The sequence below is a fragment of the Mesoplodon bidens genome (genome assembly GCF_964165515.1).
Source record: "Mesoplodon bidens genome assembly, chromosome: 6".
Lineage (NCBI taxonomy): Eukaryota > Metazoa > Chordata > Mammalia > Artiodactyla > Ziphiidae > Mesoplodon > Mesoplodon bidens.
The window spans coordinates 3,803,685-3,819,768 of NC_138162.1; the positions used below are offsets into that span (position 1 = coordinate 3,803,685).

At 56.6% G+C, this 16,084-nt stretch overlaps 1 protein-coding gene across 2 annotated transcripts; it reads right to left on the reverse strand.

Annotated features, from left to right (window-relative positions):
- Positions 1 to 2,547: 2,547 nt before the first annotated feature.
- On the reverse strand, positions 2,548 to 11,201 carry CEL (carboxyl ester lipase; the record flags this gene model as incomplete). Of its 2 annotated transcripts, XM_081237608.1 has the most annotated exons (12): positions 2,548 to 2,646; positions 2,911 to 3,127; positions 3,441 to 3,638; positions 4,830 to 5,033; positions 5,216 to 5,402; positions 6,968 to 7,085; positions 7,186 to 7,293; positions 7,458 to 7,588; positions 8,167 to 8,364; positions 8,544 to 8,666; positions 8,744 to 8,894; positions 11,121 to 11,201. In XM_081237608.1, 12 exons carry the CDS (start codon positions 11,184 to 11,186, stop codon positions 2,548 to 2,550), a joined length of 1,800 nt encoding a protein of 599 aa, XP_081093734.1. The 2 variants fall into 2 exon arrangements, with proteins under 2 accessions (XP_081093734.1, XP_081093733.1); XM_081237607.1 differs by having other exon boundaries at positions 2,548 to 3,127; positions 11,121 to 11,186.
- Positions 11,202 to 16,084: the final 4,883 nt, after the last annotated feature.

Sequence of the window (16,084 nt, forward strand, 5' to 3'; positions counted from 1 at the left end):
TCTATTTTATATATAATAGACTGGGATTGACATATGCAAGCTGATTTCTACAGCTTTCGAGGAAGAGGGAGCATTTTCTCCTTGTCCTGTTAGAGTGTCTTGACCACTAGTCTACCACTTGTAGATTTCAAGGTCAAACTCTGGAATTTCATCAGCACTAAGTGGGGAGAAATGGTCAACAGATCAAAAAGTGCAATGTGGGAAGGAACAGGCCAGGGGGTCATTATTAGCCAGTGGGCTATGGACAGCGGGGGCTCTGCATGCTCCAGGGCCCTGTGATCGACCCTTGACCTCCTGGAATCCTTGTCTCTGACATCAGAATTCCTTTTCCTGCTGGTTTCCCGTCCGGGGAAGTATTTGTGATGCAGCTTTTAAGGCTACAGCTGGCCCTCACTCCTTAAGGATTTCTGCTCTTGTGAACTAGGATTTACAGCAACTCTAGGATTTTCTGCAACTCTTCATACAATTGATTTCACCCAGAAACTCGCTAGAAGGCGTCCTGCCGCTCTCTGTCGGGCACATGGTGGCCACTCATCCGGGCTGGCGTCTGATGAATCCCCGGGTGAGTGCTAGTTTGCCAGGATAAGGAGGCTGATTCCTGCCAGTGACGGACCCCTGCATTGTCCCTCTCTAGCCAAGATAAAGTCAGAGGCCGTGTGGTTCTGAGGTCCACCGTCTTACACAATCACCAGTTTACAAATGCAGTTGTGTTGGTACTGACTTTGTCCTAAAGGTTAGCTGGGCCAGAGCCCTTAGAGCTTGCAGTCCCCTAGAATGGCTGCGTTCTTTGTCCAAGTCTGTGTTTTGGCTATGTCACGGGGAGGGGGGTTGTTTGAACCTTTCCCATGGGGAAGGTTGAAAGATGAGGCATGGGGGCGGGGAGGGGGGATGCCCCCAAGACGGCCAACCCACAGACACGCTTGGGCACAGCCTTGCCAATGACATACTGAAGCACCACGTCTCATCAGGGTGGTAAACAGACTCTGACCTGAGCTCACCTGTGTGTTCCCCCGGGGCTTCATCATGATAGGAGTTAAAGGGCTACCACTTGGCCCATCAGGGAGCCTCCAGGACTCTGGACAGGCCTCTGGCCTGCACCTTGGTATTTTCAGCTTCATCCCCTGGATAAAGCCTGGAAAGGCAAGAGCCACACGAATTACGAGGCGTCCCCAAGTTGTCCCGACGGCTGCAGGTGTCACCCAGACACACAGCAGGGCTCGCCCCTGCCAGGGAGGCCTGTGCAGCCTAGGGACTGAGCACACACCCGGATGCCGGCCATTGTGATGAGGCCCAGCCATCCAGGGACATGATTTCCTGAATGATAGGCATAGCTGTTCTCTCCCCCAGCAAGGGGGAGAAGTACCACGTCGCAGCACTGTCCAGGCCCAGAGGAGGCTCCTGAGAGCAGACCCAGCAGCTAGAAACACTTAGAGAAGTCATGTGCGCGCAGAGCAGGGATACATCGCATCCTTGGGCTCCATCGGCCGAGAGCAGGGCTAGTCACCGGGAGAGCCCACACTGCAGCAAGGGGCTATCTCCCTCAGTCTTTTACACCCGACCAGGCCAGGAAGCCCAGAGCCACCAAGGTGGTCACAGGCCAGCCTGGGGTGACCCCTGCTCCTCGGTGGGCCAGGTTTGCCCCCTGTTCAGCTCTGCTGCATGGGGCTGCAGGACTCGCTGCCCGGGCTCAGCCTTCCATCGGTTGCTGGAGAGGGAGGGTGGCCGGCTGACCCCCCGGTGCTGCTGCACCACTCGCACCCACCCCCCCGGCCCCCAGGCTGAGCTGCTCAGGACTCCGGAATCTCTGATCCCTCACCCCCACCCCACATGACTAAAGAATGGAGGGGAGCGGGGAGAAGAAGCCCCAGCATTGTTGCAAGCACTGGCTGTGGAGTCTCTGGGTTTGAATCTTGCTCTGATGACCTTGGGCACGTGCCTGGGCTAGACTCCCAGAGGTGGAGATGACCCTGACTCTGACCTCTGCCTCCCGCCGCCGGCTCTGCCAGGGACATCGGGCACTGCCCAACACCCAGCTCTCTTGCACCCTTTGCTTCTGATCCTCCCAGTGCAATGCTTTTACCCTCTCACTGACTCGCATCCAGCTGGAGGCAGAATTCGTTTCTCTCCCCAGACCGTAGTTAGAACACAGAGGTCCCTCCCCGCACCCCAGAGGACCTGGCCGTGACTGGGCTCTACCGGTCCAGAGGAGGCCACCGCCTGCAGAGCCCAGCCTTGTGTGGAGGGGACCCACGCCGGAATCCCAGTCCTGGCCCTGACGCTTCACTTCTTTGAACCTGTTTCCTCCTCTCCAGAATGAGGATGGTCCTGTCAGCTTCCTGGAGCTTGAGGGCTGACAGATAAGGGTGAACCCCTTGGGCTGGGTGCCTGGTGCTGTCACGAGAGCTGAGGGCCCCCCTTCCTCCAGCTGTGGGTCTTGGGAGCAAAAAGAGATGCCAGACAGAGAGGGATGAGGCTTTATTCAGGAAGAGCTCGGGAGGGAAGGTGGGCCCTGGGGTCCCACCCTGGGGCCTCTGGAGGCCAAGGACATTAGAAGCCAATGACTATGGGCATCTGAGCCACCTCAGAGTCGCCCGCGGGGGGCGCGGGTGTGGCCTCAGAGTCGCCCGCGGGGGGCGCGGGGGTGGCCTCGGAGTCTCCCGCGGTGGGCGCGGGGGTGGCCTCGGAGTCTCCCGCGGTGGGCGCGGGGGTGGCCTCGGAGTCCCCCGCGGTGGGCGCGGGGGTGGCCTCAGAGTCTCCCGCGGGGGGCGCGGGGGTGGCCTCGGAGTCGCCCGCGGTGGGCGCGGGGATGGCCTCGGAGTCGCCCGCGGGGGGCGCGGGGGTGGCCTCGGAGTCGCCCGCGGGGGGCGCGGGGGTGGCCTCGGAGTCCCCCGCGGTGGGCGCGGGGGTGGCCTCAGAGTCTCCCGCGGTGGGCACGGGGGTGGCCCCCTCGCCGAGCACCGTGGGCAGTGCCTGGTAGGACACGGTCCAGTACTGCACGTAATTGGTCCTCAGGTGCTGCTTCATGGAGCTGCCATCCATCTTCTTGTTGATTTCGAGGTAGTTGCCACTTTCCAGGGTGTAGGGATCCCAGTGCGTGGGCACAGGCGAGTGGCCCATGTTAGGGTCCCTGCAGAGTGAGAAAAAAGGCTGGGTAGCTGGCTGGGGCCCAGGGGCTCACGGCAGGCTGGAGACCCAGGTCCCTGGCCCGGCTCTGCCCCGGCTCTCCTGGGCAGTCCTCCACCCTCTGCCCCGTAAGCACTTCCCTGTCTCCTGGGCACTGGCTGGGCACGTGCGCATCCTGAGGCCCAGCCAGGAGCTCTGAGCCTTACACAGACGGGGGTACCGAGGCTCAGGGAGGTTAAGTGTAAGTGAGGGAACAGGAACTGGACCCCAGCCCTGCAGGGCAAGGTGGCAGGAGGCCACTCTCACCGCTGCCTTACCCAGTTCTGGCAAAGTTGGTCCAGTAGGCGATCATGGCCTTGGAGACAGCCCTGTCTTGGGGTCGGTAGCCCAGCTGGATGGCAAAGGGCGTCCCGAAGACATACTGGAGTTCATCTGCATGGTCAGCCCCCACCCAGCGGGGGTAGATGGGCATCCGAGACGGGTAGGAGAATAGGTAGGAGTAGGTCTTGGCGCTCCTGAGGAGGGCAGTGGAGACCACCCATGTTGGCAGGGTGCTCACCTGGGGCCGCCCACCCTGGAGATGGGGCCCCAGGGGAAGGCCATGGGGAGAGCAGGGAAGGGTCTGGGGAATTCCCACAAGACTCAGAAGGGGACTTCCCTGGTTGCGCAGTGGTTAGGACTCGGCGCTTTCTGTGCCGAGGTCTCGGGTTCAATCCCTGGTCGGGGAACTAAGATCCCGCAAGCCACGTGGTATGGACAAAATAAATAAATAGATATATAGATAAATAAATATAAAGTATTTTTTAAAAAAAGACTCAGGAAGGATCTGGGTCATTACACCTGGGGGAAGGAAAGCTGTGGCCAAATTTATGACTGCATGGGTTCTACAATTTCAATTGTATTTATACTTCGCCTCCACCAAACGTAGGGAGGCATCTTCCTTTCATAATTCAGTATCAAGAAAGATTGTTTTTGTGACTTCCCTGGCGGTCCAGTGGTTAAGACTGCACGCTTCCACTGCAGGGAGCACGGGTTCAATCCCTGGTCAGGGAACTAAGATCCTGCATGCTGCATGGCACAGCCAAAAAAAAGAAAACAGATTGTTTTTCTCTGCAAGTGAATTTGTATTCTTGATTTGATTGGACAAGGTAGTATATGCCCTCAGATGTTTTCCTTTTTGCTTTGACTGACAGGAACCTCAGAGCTAAATTTATTGCAAAGCTTTCATCCCAGACTTCTAGGTGTAATTTTATCTTTCTACTTTTTAAGCATTCCTAACTTATTTTTTATTTTCACTGGCTATTATTATATGGAGGTTTTTAATGTGGCCACATGCTTATTTTGAAAGTTGGCAAATTCAAAACCCACAGCAGAGAACATCACCCAGTGTTTCCTTCCTTCTACACAGCATGAGGGATGGAAGGCAGACTCAAGGACTTTCCGATGGGAAGAGCTACGGGGTGCGGGAGAGCGTGCAGGGCTGCACTGGGCAGAGGGTCACAGGAGGGTTTTGTAAAGCCCTCAAGGCTGGGAGGGGAAGAGGGGCCCTCTCAAGCCCCGTCAGGCCTGGCAGATGGTGCAGGCACAGGCGGGGACTGAGCATGCCTTTCCCAGGCCTCTCGGACACCTGGGAGCCACCCACCTGCCAGGTCTCGCTGGGAAAGTGCGTGATCCCAGGTGGGCCAGCCCCGCGCCCCCCTCCTCACTTGGCCTTGGTCTTGTGCTGGGCCACGGCGATCTCCGTGGGCATCAGGAAGAGGACGTCGGTCTCAAAGTGCACCACGGTCTTCTTCTTGTTCTCCTGGGACGAGTCTTGGGCCCAGGACTTGGTGTAGACTTCAAAGGTGGCGTTGGCACCTCTGGGTCCCTTGGTGATGGTGAACCCACTGACCATCTTGTAGAAGTCCTCCCTGCAGAGTCCAAGCTGACACTGGATCCTCCACCCCATACCCACAGGAGGGTATCTGCACCCCTATGCCGCAGAAGGCCACGGGCAACCCCCCCATCACTGCCACGGTGCGGACTTCCTCATTCGGTCGATGCCTCCCCCAGCTGCCCTGGGGCACTGTCCCTGTGCCACCCCCCCACTTACCCTGTGATGGCCTCTTTGTTCTTGTTGATGGCTGGCATCTCAAAGCTGGCAAAGATGTGGCCGTCCATGTTGTTGGTGCCTGCTATGTAGTCGATGTCCGCAGCATTGGCGTACAGGTTGATGGGGTCACTGGGGAGGAAGTCTCCGTCGATGACAGGGAGGAAGCCCAGGTAGAACAGCATGGGGTCTGGGGTGCGGGGTGGGGAGAGCAGCAAGTTTTCACACCTTCCGGTACCCACCTGCCCCGCCCCTCAACCTCCGGGCCAGGAGCTGACTCCATCCTGAGGCCACGGTGGAGATCTGCCACCTTTGATGGAGACTAGGGCTCCTCGGCTTCAGCGCTACCTACATTCGGGCCCGATCATTCTGTCGTAGGGGCTGTCCTGCACAGTGCAGGGTGTTTAGCGGCCTCCCTGGCCTTGACCCACTGGACACCAGTAACACCTTCTCCCCAGCTGCAACCACCAAAAGTGTCTCCAGACTCTGCCACGTGCTCCCTGGGCACAAAATCGCCCAGGTTGAGAACCACTGGTCCAGGGGCCAAGACTGTCCTCTCGCTGCAGCTGATGTCCCTTTCCTGTCCCTCTTTTCTTGCTGGGCCTAAATCAGGGAGGAGGAAGGCCTCGAAATCATTGAGGGGACCGATGGAGAAAGAGTGCCCCCTCTCCGCGCTGGGTTCCAGTCTGTTAGCCGGAAATGGTGCGAGAACCCCTGAACTGGCCTGGAAAGGACCATATGGCTGGCTCAGGGCAGAGGGTTGCCCTGCCTTCATTAGGCCTGGCCCGTTTTCCCTCCAGTTCAGCTCAAAAGGAAATAGAGTCGCATTCCTGCAAATCCACGGGTATTGCTACCAGGACACCAAAATCCAGGTGCTCAAGTCTCTTATATAAAATGGTGCAGCGTTTGCATATAACCTACCCACATTCACCCGTGTACTTTAAATCATTTCTAGATTACTTATAATACCTAATACAATGTAAATGCTATGTAAATAGTTGTAAATGCCATGCAAACGCTATGTAAATAGTTGCCAGGGAGAGGCAAACTCAAGTTTTGCTTTTGGGAACTTCCTGGAATTTTTTTTTTTAATGTTTTCCATATTCAGTTGGTTGACTCCCCAGATGCGGAACCCTCAGACATGAAGTTGGTTTGCGTTTGGGGCCATGTTGTTTGCTTTGGTTTCATTTTGCCTAGCACTTATGGTTTAATTCACATTAGGTAAAATACAAATGATGGGGTCCCATTATGCTTTGCCTTAGAAGAAGGAGCAAGAGAGAATTCTCACCTACTGGGCTGATGAGACTGACACTCATAGGATTTTGCTGCTGGGGTCCCCCTGACCTTCCTGGGGTACAGAGTAGCAGAGCTGGAAGGGCCAAATGCTACAGGGGGTGTTCAGGAAATGTTGTTGAATGAATGAGTGGAAGAAAGAATGAATGTTCGTCTAGTACAGAGGCTCTTGGTCTGGGGTCCATGAGTCTGCCAAAAATTGTGTACAGATGACTGCATATGTGTGCATTGTTGGGGGACGGGGACCAAACATTCATCAGCTTCTCAAAGGGGTCGTGACCCACCGAAGACAAGAGGAAAGAACGGCCCCTCCTCCCCTTATGGCCGAGGCCACTGAGGCCTGCAAGGGCAGTGGTGGCAGCAAGCTGCCTGGGGATGCCAGCGAGCTGGCGACAGAGCCAGGATCAGACCTGGAGCCCAATGTGGAGCCCCTGTGTCTCCCGCCCAGCAGCCCCTACTCACACTCCATGCCTGCCAGGGGCATCTTATAGGCCAATGTCAGGGCACGGGGGTCGGTGACCTTCAGACACCTGGCCATCCGGCCAGTATCGTTCAAGGGGCAGCCCACCTTCTCTGCGATCTGGGGGTTGGGGAGAGGCAGTGCTCAGGGCAGAGAACACGGGGTCCAGGACAGAGTGGAAAGGAGGAAGGCTCCTCCCCCCCACAGCTCCTCCTTTTACCCTTTTGGCCCAGAAGAGGGGGTTCTTCTGGATGGCCCAGGGGCACAGGGCCACACCACTCTGGCTGATGGCTCGCTTGATGAGGCCCTTGTTGTAGGGAGAGAGGGTCTGCAATACACAGAGGTTCTGTCACCAGCCTCGCCCCCCCCACCCCCCGTCTCCAGGGCTCGGCCAAGGACACCCCACACATCAGCTCCAGCCCCCCTACTCCCTATCCGCATCACCCCCTCCCACACCCTGGGGGGCAGGCCCCCCCTTAGGGGTCCCCAGACCTGCAGAGAGACGCTGGCACCCCCGGCTGATTCCCCAAAGATGGTGATGTTGTCAGGGTCTCCCCCAAAGGCTGCAATGTTCCTCTTCACCCAAGCGATGGCCATGTGCTGATCCCGAAGGCCGTAGTTACCTGGGGACAGGGCAGGGGCCTTCATCGGGGACCCTCAGCCCAGACCGGGGTGCTAGGGGCCCGGCCCACACAAGGTGCGCTGTCGTGTGGGTGGGATGAGAATGTCCCCGACTGTGCGGAGACCCTCTGGAGCCCCAGGATGGTACGTCCTGCAGCGTCCCCAGGAGGCTGGTGGGCTGGGAGCTATGGGAGCGGGTCCCAGGCTAGGGAAGGGGCGCAGGAGGGCCAGGGCCGCTCAGCTGTCTCCCGCTGGGCCACAGTCCCTCTCGTCTGTCCTGGGGCTTCCGTGTCCCGAGTCACTGCCTCAGTGTCCCAGCCCCTGTCTCTTTCACTTGGCTCCCTGCCCCTCCCCCCGGCTCTCTCTGGGTCTGGCTGGCAACCTCTTCTCTTTTGCTACAGCTGTGTCTTACGGTCCAGCTCCAGCTCCCTCACTCTGCAGGCAGGATTCTGGGCCTTTCTGGGGGGATGTCAGGAGTTGTTTCAGGACAAGGGTTGCTGAGGGGTGTCCCCGCTGGGCTCAGAGCTTAGGGGCCGGGCATGCTTACTCCCACACCCAGTGCCCCAAGTGCCCAGCAGACCTGGCAGGTTGGAGTCCCCGGTGCTGAGGAAGCCCAGCGGGCCGACGCGGTAGTTGAAACTGACCACGATGACGTTTCCCTGAGTGGCGATCTCCTCCCCGTCGTACAGGTAGTTGCTGAGAAAGTTGGGCCCGTGGCCGGCCCCCATGAGGAAGCCACCTCCGTAGATCCAGATCATGACGGGCAGGTTTCTGGAGACTGAGGCGGGGGGAGCAGGCCCGGGGACCCCAGATGAGCCCCCTCCCCGCTCTGTGCTGATGTCAGGGAAGTTCAGCTCTGAAGCCCCCACACAACCCAGGGGCAGGGACCCGGCCTCTGGCTACTTGGGGGCTTCCTGCAGGGCGAGGGGAGCTGGAGGGTGTGTGGGGGGAGCAGACCTTCCTTCCTGCCCTGGGGGACCCAGATGTTGAGGTAGAGGCAGTCCTCTTTCCCGTAGGTGCTGTCCTGGGTGATGGTGGCCTGCAGGCATCGATTCTTGAAGTTCTTGGCCTTCAGAATTCCTGGGAACGGCCGGAGGGGTTGGGATGAGGATGGGCCCCCCAGCCACAGGGCCTGCCCCACCCTCACCCACTCCCACCTTGCCAGCCGGGGTGTTGCTGAGGGTTCTCCAGGGGCTTGGGGGCAGCGGCATAGGGGATGCCCTTGAAGATGTCGACATAGTTGCCAAAGAGGCCCAGCTTCTTGTTGACGCCTTCCACGAAGCCGCCCTCCGTGTACACGGCGCCCAGCTGGGATGGGAGGTGGGAGATCAGGGGGGCCTGGGCTGGTCAGCCCCTGGGGGCAGGGAGCCCACCCGCAGGCCCCGGGTGCCCAGAGGCTCCCCAGAGACAGCTTCAAGGAGGGGCCCATCTGCACCTGAGGCCGAGGCCCCTGCCACCTGCCCCCATTGCTTGAGGAGGGGGCTCACTCCCCACTCGCCCCCTGGGTGTCCTGCTCCCTGGATCTCAGAGGAGGCTGGTTCAAGCAGTGTGTCCTCAGGAAAGCCTTCCAAGAAGGCCGGGACAGGTGGGGTGGAGGTTTGGATTCTCGCTGTGGCCGCCTATGCCCTTGAGCCTCAGTTTCCCCTCCTGTAAGATGGGTGACGACAGTATCTCCCTCGTGGCCCGTTTGCTTGTCCAGCTGCCAGCAGTGGTAGGTGCACCATGGACACTGAATGTTTCACGCCCAGCCGTGCGCTCCCTGAGCGGTGGGCCCGTCTTTCTCCTCCGCTCATCTCCCCTGACGGTGTCCCCTCAAGTCCTCACAGCCCCTGTGCTCCAAGCCGGGAAAGAACCCAGCACCCCAAGGGCGCCGGAACCGCTGCTGCATATCCAGCCCTTGCGCAGAGCTGGCCCCCTGTAGACCAATGTGTCCAATCCTCACCAGCATCCGGGGGGCTAGTGCTCATCTACCCATTGTTCCTGGAGGGAACACTGAGGCTTTCCTGTTTGAAGTCGCTGCTGGGAAACTGCTGTCTGAACTCAGAGCCAGGCCCTTCTCCCCTCTCAGTGCTTCACCCCATGGTCCAGGGTGAGCACAGGTCCATGCTTCCTGGCTCTCACCTGCGCTCGATTCCAGGTGGGCAAGGGCAGGGCAGCCCCACATCCCAGGCCTGGCGGGATCCCAGCTGCCCTCTGAAGTCTATGCTGAGAGGGGCCCCCTGCCTTGCCGGGGTGGGGATCAGGCGGGCTGGAACTGGAGAGGAAGGGTCTGGAAGCAACACCTGCCGGGCGCCTGTGGGTTGGGCCCAGGCGGCAAGCCCAGGCTGGCCCCTGTCTCTCTCTCTCCCCGTCCAGTCCCCGAGGAGCCTCCACACCCCCGGCCTCCAGGCATTTTTCCCGATCAGCCTCCCTGGCTGCTGGGAGAGAGCACCGGTCAGGTCAGGCCGGGCGGGTAGCAGCTCAGAAGTGTCTGTGTGATTGAGATCAGCCTGAGGGCCCCGGGGCGGGGCAGGGCATGGGGACCCTGGCTATCAAGGCCGGTGGGGAGGGGCGTTGCTGGCTCTGGAGCAACACGGAGGGAACCAGGGCCCCCTCAGCACCCAGAAAAGAGCTCCCCCTGAAGAAGAGTGACCTTCTCTCGGGGGCAGAAGGTGCCCAGAACCAGGCAGCAGGGGTTTGAACCTCGGGACAGCAGAGGGTGGGAAGAGCAGGGCCTGAGAAATCAGCATGAGGGGTGGAGGGACCGGCATGGGCCGCTCTGCGTGGGGCTGTTCTCTCCACCCTGGAAGTGTTTCCCTGCCCTATGTCCCTCACGCTGCAGGAGGGCAGTGAGGGAGCTCAGGCGTTATGGCTGCCCCAGGAGGGTTGGCTGGGCCTCCTGACTCTCACTGGGGAGGGGAGCTGTAGCAAGCAGGTGGGTGGGGGGCCAGGAGATGGAGGTTACACTTCGAGCCAGACTCCAGGGTCGGACTAGCCCCGGTTCCAGGTTCCTGCTCAGCCACTGTGGCTGTGTGAAGTTGGACAAACCCCTTGTCTGCTCTGGGCCCCTGTCTCCCCTTCCAGAAAAGAGGGGCAACGTTGACATCTCTAGAGAGGGGAAGGAGCCAGAGGGGTGTTGTGGGTCAGGTGGCCGACTCAGCAAATAAAAGTTCAGGTTGCTCAGTTACACTTGAATTTCAGATAAATAATGATTTTTTTTTTTTTTAGTGTATGTCCTAAATATTGGGTGGAACATATACCAAAAATAAATTACTCGTGGTTTATGTGAAGTTCAAGTTGAATCGGGCACCCAGTATTTTATCTGGCAGCCTGAGTCATCCTGCGAAGGGCAAAACACAAAATGCAGAGTAAGTGCCCGGGAAAGGCGGATACGTCTGTTGTCGGGTTCTCTTTCTCAGTCTGGCTCTTTCTGCCAGTGACTCTGTCTGCCTGTCTTCCCTCTGCTGGGCCCTGTCCCCAGTGTCCAGGTCTGGCTCAGCGGAGGAGAGAGGGACCCCTCCCCTGGCCCGACCCCTCTGCTGCGCCCTCACTTACCTTCGCCGCACTCGCTACAGCCAGGCAGCAGGCGAGGCCCAAGACCACCGGCTCCCAGCGCCCCATGGTGTGTGGCTGCCTCTGTGTGGCCCTCCCTCTGGGCCTGCAGTATTTATGGGCCTGGAGCCAGCCCAGAGCTGTCTGAGGAGGGACCCTTTCCCCCGCCTCCTACCGTTACCCTTTCCTCCAGGCTGGCCAAACTCCAGGTGGTGTACCTGGGGTCAGGAGACACCTGCTGTTTCCAGGAGGGCTCGGGCTGGGCCAAGGTCACGTGCAAACACACGTATACACACAAACCTACACACACACGTTGGGACAGTTCATCTTTCCCAGGGTCGGCTGCTGCCGTGTGACCTGGTCCCCACAGTGCACCTGTGCAGGTTACTGCCTACCTGGGAACAGAGGCAGATGGCACGGGTGCAGGGGACGTGGGGAGGGCTGGGGCTTGGCTGGGTGCAAAGCGCACTGCATTCTGGCGCCTCGACAAGGGCTTGCTTTTGCTCCTGGGGAAACGGGCCTGTTTCGTCCCCATGCCGTGCCTGCAGCTCAGCAGTGGGCGCTGATAGGCAACTGGGCGCGTGACTTCTGGGACAGAGAGGGCCACGGGCTACTGGGCAGCGGCTGGCTGTGCGGTTCGAGGTGGGGTGGGGAGCTGAGCATCATGAGGTGGTCCCGCCCTTGGAGTATGGGGGCTTCTCGCTGTCAGCAGCACAGTCCTGGGAGGGCAGGACAAGAGATCCAGCCCAGCCTTGAGGGCTTCCCGGGGAAAAGGAAGGGCCGGGCTTTCTGGCCACAGGGAACCTACAGATACACAGCTGTCCATCTGTCTGCCTGTCCGCCTACCATTTCCTGTGCCCAGATTTTTTGTGACGCAGAGTGAATGGAGAGAGGCTGGAGAAAGGTGGGGAGGGGTGGGCGGCTGTAGGTGGGAAGGAGTCAGGATGCTGGGAAGAGGCCGTGCAGGCTGGGCTGGCGAGTGTGGGGCCGGGGCACAAAGGTTTTGAGGGATGCTGCCAGTGACAAGGAAATGCACTTGTTGACTGACACCTTTGCCCAGCTCCTCCAGTTCTAAGAATCTGTTCTAAAGGAGGTAATTCTAAATAGGGGGGAGGGGACCATTCCAGGATGTTCAGTGCAGTGTTATTTATAGTAGCCGAGGAGGAAAGGAAGCGGGCAGGAGAGGGAAGGGGGCCTGCGGTTCACTAATAGGGGGTGGCTGCCTCTTCATCTACTAGTGAGGGCCTCACATGGTCCTGCACAGAGTAGGTGATCGGTAGACCCAGGACAAGCATGCCCTGAAGTGCCTGGGAGAGTCTAACACTGTCTGTCCAGTAAAAAAACTCCGCCCCGGCTTCCTGGCTGGGTCTGTCCAATGTGTTCATTGGTTGACCCTGTGTTAGAGACCAACTTTAGGGGCATTCATCTCAGCCAAGAAAGCTTTGGCCACTGCCTGAGGTCTGACAAAGATCCTCTCCTTGACCAAACTCTACTCAGGCTCCCTGACCTTTTCTTCAACTCTGCACTGTCCAGTTTTAGCAAGAATCCGGCTAAATTGCTTTAACTGGAATGCCCCACCCTCCATATCTGCCCCGCCGTGATCTCTGATTGGGGTCCCCATCCTCTGCCATCCCCCGCGCCACTGATCGCTGACCACCCTGGTCTGTCTTCAGCAAGAATCCTGTTAGGTCAGTCTCTCCGGAAGCCCCCTCTCCCCTGGTGTCTCCTCTTAGTAAGTTTCCATCCACAGACTCTCTCTCACCCTTGTTTGGCTAGGAAACCCCACTTGCCCAGGCTGTATTTGGACTTGAGCTCAGCTCTATATGGAAGTCTCTCTTTCCCTATTGCAATAATCCTGAATAAAATCTGTTTTGGGGAATTACCTGGCGGTCCAGTAGTTAAGACTCTGCGCTTCCACTGTGGGGGGCCTGGGTTCCATCCCTGGTTGGGGAACTAAGATCCCACAAGCCATGCGGCGCGGCCAAAAAAAAAAAAAAAAAAAAAGTCTTTTTGCTGCTTTAACAACTGTCCAGCTGTGTGTGTGTGTGTGTGTGTGTGTGTGTGTGTGTGTGTGTTTAATAATTTTTATTGGAGTGTAGTCTGGTTTTTCTTTGACAGATCTCCCAAGAGCCCTGGGACTCTAACCTGGAAGAGGGGCTGGCCTGCATGCCTGGGCCACCTCGGTCCCCCTGCTGTGGATTGTGTGGGATTTGCTGTGCACGGCCTCGACTGTAGCTTTTTCCTCTCTCAGGCAATCTTCTGACTCCTTGGTTCTCACAAAAAACTGGGAAAATCAGACAAAACTTGGAGCAGTGTGGTTGTTACGTATCAGCCGCATTATGGTAATTTGGTGGAGAAAACTTAATCCAAGTGTCTGAACTGGGAGTTTTGAATCCTGGTCCCTGGACCTGTTAGGAAGTTTAAGGACAGGCCATGGGAGCCTGGATGCCCCTGAAACTTGATCCACATATTTGTGGGTAAGCATATTTTCCTTCAGAAAGACTCCATGGTTATCACTGTATGCTTGGAGCATCTATGACCTTCCAAAGAGTCTAGGTTGGAAGTATCAAAAGTTCTGAATTGGTATAACTGACAAAGTAGAAAACTAACGAAATTGATTTAATGGCACAAATACTTTTAAAAAATGTTTTTCTGGGCTGGAGCACATTCTGTAAGGGCAAATGCACCTGTGTTAACATTTGCAGACATTGTAAACCAGACAGACACAGGTCCAACCCTGACACTGCCACTCGATAGCTGTGGGATCTGGACATGTGTCTTTACCTCTCTTAACTTCCCCACTGATACCTTTGCTCAGGGAGCGATGTCTGAGAGGTTCATAGCACAATAATTATCAGGGTCTACAGTTCTTACTGTTTACAAGGTGCTCAAAAGGAACATTTAAAATTTGTTTTCAGGCAGAGAAATGTCCATTTTAAGTTGTAGGGAACCTAACTGTATCAGTAGGTGTTCTAGCCACAGAGAAAACAGTTAGTTCAAGTGACTTGGAGGCGTGACTGTATGTTCATAGCAGCAGTTATCCTAAGGAGAAAGCGAGTGCAACAGAATCTTAAATGATCTTTGATGGTCGTATTGTTTTATCAAAGGTTACTTTATATAATTTATCACTTGTTATTTAAATTTGTATACTTGATAATTTATATGATTATAATATTTTCTATTTTGAAAATATATGTATGTTATAGGAGGAAAAGTAATTATGCTAGTGGTATAAGATTTTCAGCATAGGTGGAAAAAGAAATAAGAGTAAGATCAGAGAGGGACTTCCCCAGCGGTCCAGTGGTTAAGACTCTGCACTTCCAATGCAGGGGGTGTGGGTTCAATCCCTGGTCGGGGGACTAAGATCCCACATGCTGCGCAGAGAAGTAAAACCTTATAATCTTACATTTTCATTGGGAGATATCTATATAAACTCATAACTTTTTTTTTTTTTTTTGGTAAAAAAATGTCCATTTCGTAGCTCTGTGTAATCCAAAGCCCCAGAGGTAAAGAAAACCCAGGAGCAACAAGCACCCCCTGGTGCCCAGATTGGGGTGTCTAAACACCATTTCCACACCAAGGAGGGTGGCACCCTGGACCAACGGCTAGGCTGGATCTAAGATAGGAAATGCAGTGGAGGAGCCTGGGCCATCATGGTGGCTGGAAGCAAGAAGGCACGGGAGACCAGAGGGTGCGTCAAAGGACACAAGACCCAACCTGGGCCTACTCTCAGGCCAGAGATGAGACAAGTAGGGCAGCAAAAAGCATGACTGCAACTGATGGAAACAGATCATTACAAAGCTAAAAGCATCCCCCTGGTCATCACTGGTCATGGCTATGGAGCCATAAATGAGGCCAGTGGATGAGGTTGACAGCACCTGAGTGTGCTGGTCAGTCAATGCTCACGTCACGAAAGGGACCCAGCAGACATCGGTGCCTCCCAACTGGATGGGCACATTCGAAGCTGAACTGCTGTTAATTTGTTCAGTGTGATGACAGTGTCACTGTGTTTTGAAAACAAAAAGTCCTGATGTGTCAGACACACACTGAAGTAGGGGATTTCCTTAACACAATTCCAGCAAAACACAAATACGGAACAGAACACAACCGTGGGGAATAGATGCAACAAGTTTGGTAGAAGGTAACCGGTAAAGCCATATGATGGATAAATAGGGGCTTATTATACAATACTCAGAACTTCTGTGTATATTTGCTATTTTCCATAATAAAATGCTTTTTAAAAGGGTGTGTGTGTGTAGGTATTTAGGTTTCTAAGTAGGGAATCCCTGAGTACTTTTCAAGAACCTGGGAAGCCCGTCCAATTCGGCACATAGAAGGCAGGTTCTGGGTAAGGTGGGGCTTAGCTACAGAGGGAGTGTCCCTGTCCCCCAGCATGCCTCTCTCAGCTCTGCACAGGGACCAAGGCAGCTTCTGGGAGAGGGGGGCCAGAACCCAGACCTTCTCCCCGAGCTTTGAGTTTAGCAGCATGGCTTAGTGGGACCAGCCACAGCTAAGATCCACCAGCAGAGACCTCGGCCTGAGCGAAAGTGGTACGGAGGTGAGGGAAGGGGGAAGGCCCAGGCAGCTGCGCCTCATCTCCAGCGGGAGCGAGAGGCACATTGGGGCACTCAGCTCTAAAGGGCCGGTTCCCAGAACTGACCACTTCAGGCCAACTGTGAGCCACTAGGGTTTCTGACCTGTCGTGGGAGGGGGCTTCTGTCTGACTTTGGAACTTGTGGTCGCACTCTGTGGCCCAGCCTGCTGGCTGAGGAAGGGGGTGACGGGGCTCATCTCTGGCTCAGGAAGCGTGTGGGGGGGTTACTCCCCGGGGAGGGCACGTTCAGCCCCACCCAGGGACCCTGCAACCCCTGGAAACCTCTGGTTTCACACCAGGCAGCCCTGAGACAGGGTCTGTCTCCCGTGAGCCTCTCAAGAACACATCCATTTGGAACAGGAAGGGATGAACG